This window comes from Limulus polyphemus, unplaced genomic scaffold (assembly GCF_000517525.1).
Source record: "Limulus polyphemus unplaced genomic scaffold, Limulus_polyphemus-2.1.2 Scaffold6906, whole genome shotgun sequence".
NCBI lineage: Eukaryota > Metazoa > Arthropoda > Merostomata > Xiphosura > Limulidae > Limulus > Limulus polyphemus.
The window spans coordinates 1-9,594 of NW_013672516.1; the positions used below are offsets into that span (position 1 = coordinate 1).

Consider the following 9,594-nt stretch of genomic DNA (forward strand, 5'->3'; position numbering starts at 1 on the left):
AAACTTTAAAATTCTCGACTCCAGAACAATAGATTACGAAATCTATTAAATAAATTATTGTATCAAAATGTACTGCATTTACAGTAAGGAAGAATACTTTATGGATTAGATACATCGTTTCAATCACTGGTGTGTTCATTCTCAAGTACACAAGTTTTAACGGTAACGAAGGTTTTAGAACTTAAATCAACAAACTAACAATGTATTTAAATTCTAAAATTGATAGTTGTTACTTATGCATGTGTAGAGCGAATTAACAAATCATTTGTTTATGTCTGGAAAAAAATCAAAAAGTTAATAAATATGAAGGTGTGGAATACGTTATTCGAAATATTTACGTAAAATTAGGATGCCTGGGGAAATAACGATTAAAGACATATAGAGATGTGCCTGAGTATTTGTTAATTTTGTGATTGTTTGATTTTATTAATAAGGCTTCTCTGATTTTTCTTCTGTTAATGTCAGGTTCATGTTTTAGTATTGTGACATTCTGTTCAGAAAAACTTGTTGTTTTTGTTCACATATTCATGGACTTGGGAAAGGTGTTTTTGGTGTTCTTTTTAACCTGATCTTCAAGTTAAATCCCGTTTCGCATGTCTAAAAGCCTGGAGAACTGCTACACTTAATTTTGTAAAAGTTTGCTGGTAGGGTGGGTTCGTTATATAATTTTCTTAACATGTGTTAAATTTTCAGTGTATTTCTTCTTCGCAAGTTGTTTGATACCGATCATTTGTTTTTCGTTAGTTTAGGTAAGTAAAGTATTATTCGCTATAATCTTGTTGAAAGCACTCCACTTTTGTACTTGTATTCTAAATTTAGGGTTAGTTTTATTTGCTATGAGTATGAATATTACTATTAGTATTACTATTAATTATGTATTATTGCAGTTATTAATGTTATTATATTAAATGAATACAGTATTTTAACGTTTATAATGTAAGTTGTTCAGATATTAATAATTATTATAAGTTATAAGTGTCCTAAAAAGGCTAAATACCTATAAAAAATTAAAAGTATTAAGTCAAAGTCTTAAGCTACATGGAATGTGGACTAAAAGTAAAAGTAAAACATCATTATGATGTTGTTCAACAGATACTTAGCCAAATAGTTCCTTAGGATTAGGAACACAATATTACATAGTTCAATTTAGTTGAACTTGCTCAAAATGCGTAATACTAATAGTAGTACATGCTATATCTCATTGCACTGCAGTGATAAAAGAAATTCTCATCATTAGATTATCTAAGATGTTAAACTTGTAATGATTTAAAGTAAACAAAATTGCACTACAGGATTAAAGAATAACAATTTATTAAATATAACAACAGATATAAAGAAAAACATCTTTGAAACAACTACAATACAAATTTTGTTAATCATGAAAAACGTTTAGTAAACTCATGGCTGGCCAGGGCTAGGTAGAAACATTAATACATATAATACAACTTAAATCTCAATGTGATAAATTTCAATAAATATCAAATGAATTAGGAAAAAGAACCAGAAAAATAAAAAACCTAATTCATCGGAGAATAACACAATATTTCAAAATTAAACTACTCAATATCAAAAACTATTTAACAGTAATTCTTATTAACTATATTTTGTGAATAGACTAATTTTCATGGTAAAAGAAGGAGTTTTATTTAGTGATTAGACCACAAGGTTACATCTCGTGACTAGTTATTGCTATAAATCTACATAATCTTTCATAATATTAACATCTGTACATCACTGCCAGGGGAAGCTGGTGTCAGTTTCATAATATTAACATAATCAAAATCAACGTGCTTCAGAAAAAAGTTGACTTAGTACTTTAATGTAACTAAAAATTAATAGTTGAACTAAACAATATAAGGATTAATAAATGGATGGTAAACAAAACCATAACAAAATGAAAGCAGAATTTGCAATGTCACAAACATACAAAAATATGCACCTACAAGGGAAAAAAAACTTGAGTAATAGACAAGATTCTGTTAATCAATAGTTTAAATTAGAAAGCATAAGACACTATGTTTATGCTAACATACAAATCATGCCATGGGTTTCTAGAGTTTGTCTACCATTTATTTTGGTAAATATAGCCTAAACGTAAGAAACAACAAGCATGACTTTTTCTATTTTAATTCTATGCTAGGTTTATGTTATATTCTTGTTTTTATAATTATAAAAAAAATGCAAAAGTAATGAATAGTTTTATTTATCATAGCCATATTGGCATGATTGTTATATTAGGACACAATCATCAGTGTGCAGTGAAATTTAAAACAATCTGATGGTAATTACTGATAGTACTTGAGATAAAAGTAAAAATTTAATTCCATCTATGACTTTTCAGGAAATCATATTTCACCTTTAAACTCCTGTGAAGTGCTGATCTCCACTACTTCCAAAGATGACTCATTCCAATAAGTCACTCTTAGAAAAATAAATTAACTGGAGTCTAGCCTGTCTTAAACCTTGGTCATAGCATCCCATTATGATTATCTTTAGATCATTTATTTTCACAAGAGAATAAAAGTTAAGAGGTTTTAACCTGTTCCTGTAAGCTAATGCTTTCATCCTTGGAGTTGGAATCATTCTAGTAACCCTCCTCTGAAATATATCCAATTAGTAAATATCCTTTCTTAGCTAAGGAGACAAAAACTGCATACAGTATTCCAAGGGAGGCATAACTAGTAATTTATGTAGACAGATATTTATCTCTTTAGGCTGTAATTAATATGTATGTAAGTACATCCTAAAATGGATTTACTATTATATTAGCAACAGAAAATTGCTTTGATGGCTTGAGTGAGTTATTGAGTTGGTTTCCATCTGTATTAAATGTGCCATCCAAGGTATAGCCAAATGCATTTCCTTGCATTCACTATAATGAAAGGTCATTTCCCAAATGTATATGTCAAACTTATCAATTTAACCAAGCCTTTAGTATTTCCATATCCTCAATATAGCTAGAACTATCCAAAAGTTTGCCTTCAGCAAACTTCAACAACTTACTAATTATGCCCCTTTCAATATCATTAACGTAAATTAAAAAAAAGCAAAGGCCCAATCGGCACTGACTGCCGAGGTACACCACTAGTAACAATGGCCCTGCTTGACTGGATTCCATTACTCTCATCTCTAAATTCCAACTAACTAGCCTTTCTTGTACCACTACCAATTGATTTTATTACCTGCTTTTTTAAAAGTGTGCCATCTTATCCAACGCTTTTTGAAAATTTAAGTACACAGAATTCACCTGAATTTTTTCTTCTAGATAACAAATAATGTCCTCAATAAAATTTAACAGATTTGTAAGACAAAATTTCCCTTTTGTGAAACTGTGTTGTTTTTTTTTATAGTATTATATTTAAAGGAAGAATTATGTAAAACTTCTTTTAGAATTTTACCCACAAAAAAAAAAGACAAACTGGTATGTAATTTCCAGGACAACTTTTATCACCTCTCTGAAAATAGGAATAAAATAAGGAACTCTAATCCTTGATCACCTGCCCCTAGTGGCTCAGTAGTATGTCTGAAGATGTACAACACTAAAATATGAGTTTTGATACATGTGGAGGGCAAAACTTAACCAAACCATGCCCATCTGGCAACTCTGTTGACCGGCCATAAAAAGAAAAAGAAAAAAAAAAAAGATGCTTACATATTTAATGTTTGAATTCTTTTAAAACCTTGAATAAAACCTTTTGCTCTAGTGCTTTATTGATTTTTAAAACTTCTACATACCACCAAAGGATAAATGTATACATGATTCAGGTCATTTCCAGTATTTTGTGTAGAATGCATAAGGTCAGGGATGTTGCTAATATCTTCGTAGCCATCTAATAGTCATCAACAAAAACCTTGCCATCAATATCCATTTAGGGCCTAATCCCCATTCTAACATCTTGCTTACTTTTAACATACTTAGAAAATCCTTGCTGTTAGCTGTAACATTATTAGCCAGCTGTTTATTATAAGCTTTAGTGAATTTTCTAATTTCTTTTTTAGCTGCAGCATAGAGGCTTATAGAATAGCTCTGAATTTTTTTTTTTCCAAGTACAAACTTTAAGCTCATAGCTCCATCATCTCTTGACAGATTTGAGATCTAATTACAGCTTTGGACTCAGGAGGCCAAACCCTTTTGATTGATATATTTGATCATGCCCAAGATCTCATAGATTAATTTACTCTAATCTTGCCTAAAGGAATTTCAGTTTGAGGGTATGTTAGTAGAAATCCTCATGAGTAATAAAATTGAATCGGATATACATGCACTCTATGCTTGGTATTGATGGTGCACAAAAATATAGCTAATAAAAAGGAAAAATGGTCTCGTAGATTAATTTACTCTAATCCTACCTAAAATAATTTCAACAAATCCCCAACCAACCTACTGTTCTGCAAGTCTTCCAACCTTTCTGTTTTTTAAATTTCTTGTAGTATTTATCCCTAATATTCTTTTATGTCTTTAGTTAGCCAGTTAGGTTTAATCTTCTGTTATCATTTTTCTCTTTTTAGGCAACATGCTCATTTGAATTAAGAGAATTATTTAAACAAATTTTCCAAATCTGTCACATTTTAACTCTGTTCCATTTCACTGAATTGGCTTTCAGAAAATTAGGAATTACATTTTTTATATCTTTTTATCTCATTGATATCAAAATTCCAAACCTAATTATGCAGTGATTGCTCTTCTTTAAATGTTCCCCTACCTTAGCTATTTCAACAAACAATATTCTCATTAATGATTAGCAATAAATCTAAAGTGACATCTCCCATCCTTGTTGGCCCTTGAACATTGGTTTAGAAAACCATTTTTAATCACTTCAAGAAATCTCTCTTCTTCACTATTTGATTTCACACAATTCAAATCAATGAGCCTAAAATCAAAAGGAAAAAAAAAGCACAAAGAAATAGTCTGATAAACAGATGTTTTTAGTTATTTTATTACAAGTTACATCTTTTACAGTAAGGAAGATTTGTTTCCAGAACAGATATGACATTTCGATCACTGGTGTGATAATTCTCAACTTCACAAGTTTTAATGGTAAAGAAGGTTTCAGTATTTAAATCAACATTCAACAACCTTACAGTATATTTAAATTTTAGAATTGATAGTGGTTGCTTATAAAAAAAATGTAAATATGTTGTTGTTAAATAATGTCTCTTGGTGGAGACCCAATTCCAGATGATTGTACATGATGCCTGTGGCCCATGCACACTTGTCATTGTTGTCCCCCACTGCTTTGTAAATGGAACATGAAAGAATCCCTACTTTCCCAGTTCCAAGCTGCTAGGGATACTAGTTGGGCCGACTTCTCATTTGAGATGTAGGGCTGGGGTGTTATCATGGAGGTTTCATACAGGGCACACTATTACAGTATTTCCCAAGCAGTTCCTTGTGGATATATCTAACTGGATTTGACTTGGATTTCTGTTGAGGGTTCTTCACCCCATCATTTTAGTATCTGTTTCGTAAGTATTGGACCAATACAGAACAGCCTAAAGCCCTAACCACACTACACATTCAAACGTTCTGCCCACCTTAGCAACACGTTACCACCAGCATTGGAATTTCCTGTACTTTGTTGTACTATCTCACTAAAAATAAAAATTGTAAATAAACTGTTGGGTGAAGAGTATTCTTTGCTTGAGAAGAATACAGGCTCCCACCAGGTGGAAGTCATACCCCATGGTCTTTCCCTTCCTGTCATTAATTCAAAAAGGAGCTTCTCATTGTAATTGTTAAAAACTGGCCCCTCCACTATCTTAAATGTGAGATTTTAGTTCTTAGTGGTGCTAAAAATTAAGTAATGTTTCTGTAGTTAACATTTTCCTTGCCTGAAAATGTAATTCGGATAGATACTTTCTCTCTGCACCATCTCCCATCTCCAGTTCATTTTGTTTGCTTCTACAAGAATGATCCTGTGATTACATGCTAGTGCCTGTAGGGATTACTGCACATGGAGTTTGTGGCACCCTCTTATTGGTAGAAGGCTACACCATTATGATGATCACATCATAGGCTATCACAAGATACATTGAGGTGGGAGTTTTTTGAAGGCTTGTGGCATGCACAGGAAATTCAATGACAGCTGTGTGAGAGGTAATAGCTCTTAGTGGTGCAGAGGGGTAAATATCTATATGAACTACATTTTCAGATAAGGAAAATGTTTACAGCACATTGCCTACTAATATAAAATTTAAAACATATAATAATAGTTGTTGCTGCCAGTGCTATTTCTAAGGACCTAACATTAAAAATAAGTAGTGAACTAGAATACTTAAATGTTCTGTAATAAATTAAAGGTATCTAATTATTGTGCTGTTCTTATAGCACTAGATTAAACAAATAATTAGTATGAAATACTTTTAATTAAAGCATTAATAAAGGACAAAATTTGTGGTGCGTTTTAAATTAGTTTTACTTGCAGGGGTGTGAAATGTGAAAAACAAAAACCCTTCTTGTCCAATTGACAAAATGTTGGAAAACCTACTTCTCATTGAAAATTGATATGCTCCTTTCTGCAGAATACAAGTTTTAAAAATTTACTTTTATTTAATAGTGAACACAATTAATATAATGTCACTGGCAGCTTGTTGGAAGTGGCTTATACCATTATTTTGCATATAAGCTCTTCATATATATATTTGTGTGTGTATATTATAGTTGTTAGCATTTAATCCCTAGGATTTTATAGTGCAGCATGTAGAATACTCCATGAACGAACTGATAAAGAAATCATAGTTTACATTAATGCTGCTGAAAACTCATATGGTGTTTAATATATACAGTAGTCCCTCTTGGATATGACCAACCTGTCTGCCATGATAAAAAAGTCATATCTGACAGGAAGTTATTATTCAAAGGATCAATAACCAGATAACGAAAGACCGTGTTCAAGCTGTGCCAGTCGCTATTGCCAAGGCTTGAACATATGGTTTGTATACCATATAAGTAATCAGATGATGTAGCAAATTGGTATGATATTAATTATGATGGATAACAGTTCAATAAAGATAATTGTTTTGTTTGTGTTTTATGTAAAATAATTTATTCATAAAACATCGCATCTCTATTTTATAAAACATACGTGTAAAATATGACAAAATGACACCAAATTTATTTCATAAAAAAAATCATCCATCTTTGTTTGTTTTGCACATTTAACAGAGTCACTTTGAATGTTCACGAGTTCAGCAGATATGATATTCAGAAGCATTTTGTTTTTCGTTTTCAGTGCATGGTCTCGAATTTCTTCTAAGTGTCCAACCGTCATTGCTGCTCTAGTCACTCGTTTGGATTCTGATTTGTCATCCTTGTTGTTATCTTCAGTTATTGGGTCACAGTTTTCAGTTTTCTTTAACATATCTGCTCGGTCTTCATCAAATTGCAGTGGTGCCAGCATCTTCATCACACAAGAAGAACTCTTCCAATGATGTCCCCTGCAGTAATGGCACAATGTCGTCTGTGCTGATGTCTTCTGGTGTATCTGGCAATGTCTGGTTTGTGAACTTACAGCATACAAAACTCTTCTGAATCGTCTCTGGTTGGACCGAGTCCCAGGAATTTCAAACAATATATTGCATTGAGTATATTGACTTGACTGGTAAGATCAGCGGCATTCTGTGCCTCGGACATCTTCAGAAGTATGTGATGGAGAAGATTCTTGCAATAAGTTGATTTCAGACTCTTTATGATGCCACTGTCACCTGGTTGCAAGTGCTACATTGTGTTTGGTGGCAGGATCATGTGCTTGAAATTTGAAAGCTTCATAGGTGGGTGTGTGGAACAGTTACCAACAAAAAGTAGATTTGATTGGTTTTGTAGCCTCATTTTGTTGTTTTCCTCAACCAATTGCTGAAGATGGCTTATGTCATCCAGGCTTTCTTGTTTGCTTCGTACATCACTGATAATGATTATGTCTGAAATCCCCAAAACACCAGGGATTTGCAGACCGTCCAATGACCAGTTTCCCTCTTGCTGCACTGCAGCCTAACAATACTCTAATACTCTCCTTTGAACTTTTGTCACATTTGATAATTTGAGACCAATTTAATTGTATTTGTTACTGTGTTTGTAATGAAGGAAACCTCTATGAATTATAGGTATATGTAATTGGAATTTGGTTTTTAGTTTTAGGGATACATGTGTATGCATTTTTTAAATGTTTGTGTATGTGCTAGACTTTAGTAGTTCAGAATTTTCAGGAACTTTCCTAGAACCTTGGAATACATGGAATATTTTTATAACAATAGAACTTGTTGAACAGGCAAAGTATAATGGTAAAACCTGTTGTGTCTCATGCAATATGAATTCCACACCCATGACTATATATAGGATACATAAACTATGTGCTGTATTTAATTTTACGTGATCATTTCTTCCTTAGATTGATTTTCAACCTTTAAGCCAGAAATAGTGGGTTCATCAAATTAAATACACATATACACACAAAAGGAAACATATAATGAATTCAGAAGATGTTGCTGTCAGAAATGTAAGTTTTCCCTTTTTTTATTTCACCATTTTTACATCTGTCAATAATGATTTTGATATAATAAAATACTTGAATGTTAAGCCCAGGTAGCTCATTTGATAGTGTATATAACTAACTATTAGTGCCAAAACACTAATGCATGCCCAATTTATAAAATAATTTTTTTTCTACTGTGGATTTATACTAAAAATTAAATCTCTATTGCTGGGATACTAATAGCATATTCTTGTTATGAAAACAAGAAGCATGTATACAAAATGTTCCCTCAAGTCTTTCCTTTTTTTTTGTACAAACCAGACTTGTTTAGTGCATTATCTTTGACTAAAGAGAAGAAAAAAAAAAGACCCTTACTATTATCTAGTTATGGGTATTTTGAATTGTTTTTTTAGAATTAAGATAATCCTATCGCTACAGGTCACAGGTCATGTCATCATGTCTGTTGACTTGCTTTCAAAATTTTATTGAACTACTATTTTATGAATTTGTCAATAAGTTTGATATCAAACTGTTATTGTTGATTTCAATTCAAATTTTAGTATTATACATTATTAAATTTCTTAATTTAAAAGTATATATTAAAAAAACACAGATAAACATCGATTTTCTGTGTCACGTGGTATGTTGAATGCAGCACTGGTTCAAATTAGATGTTTGTGATGTCAAAATACCGAGTCTATAGTTTTGTATGAATTAGGAACTCAAATTACTGATATTGACAAGCTAGAATATAAAATGAGTACCTCCTATCTTTTCTATTTGCTGTGATATTGAATCAAACACAGTGGCCCCGCTCACCTCTTTCCATTTTTGGAAATGCTCCATTATATACACTTACTTCTGTCTATGCCATGTGAATAATCAATTGAAAGCTCAGAAGGTCCCCCTAGTGGCTTTCTCAGCCATTTTCAAGTGTCCTCATTCTTTCAATACAAATCTTCAAGCTGGTAAGGTGAATCTTTAGTCTGCTCGAAATTTCATATTTTTTTAGACCGAAATACAGCTTGATAAATTATTATGGAATTCTGTGTTTTTGATATAGTAATTATGGTTTTTTGGTTATTCAAATGTATATATAAAACCTAAAAAAAAATGATTTCGTTTC

The 9,594-nt window shown here is 31.8% G+C and overlaps 1 protein-coding gene across 4 annotated transcripts in view; it reads left to right on the forward strand.

Annotated features, from left to right (window-relative positions):
- The first annotated feature begins 113 nt into the window (after window positions 1-113).
- The window catches only part of LOC106474172 (mitochondrial import inner membrane translocase subunit Tim10 B-like), a 35,352-nt gene continuing 25,871 nt past the window's right edge, over window positions 114-9,594 (forward strand). Inside the window, exons 1-2 of one of the 4 annotated variants that reach the window (XM_022402539.1) lie at window positions 114-162; window positions 8,385-8,492. In XM_022402539.1, coding sequence (XP_022258247.1) covers window positions 8,463-8,492 — 30 coding nt within the window. In that variant the 5' untranslated portion in view covers window positions 114-162; window positions 8,385-8,462. Of the gene's footprint in view, window positions 163-437; window positions 750-798; window positions 821-8,384; window positions 8,493-9,594 lie in introns of those variants that run through there. The other 3 variants (XM_013934863.2, XM_013934862.2, XM_022402540.1) reach the window with 3 other exon arrangements.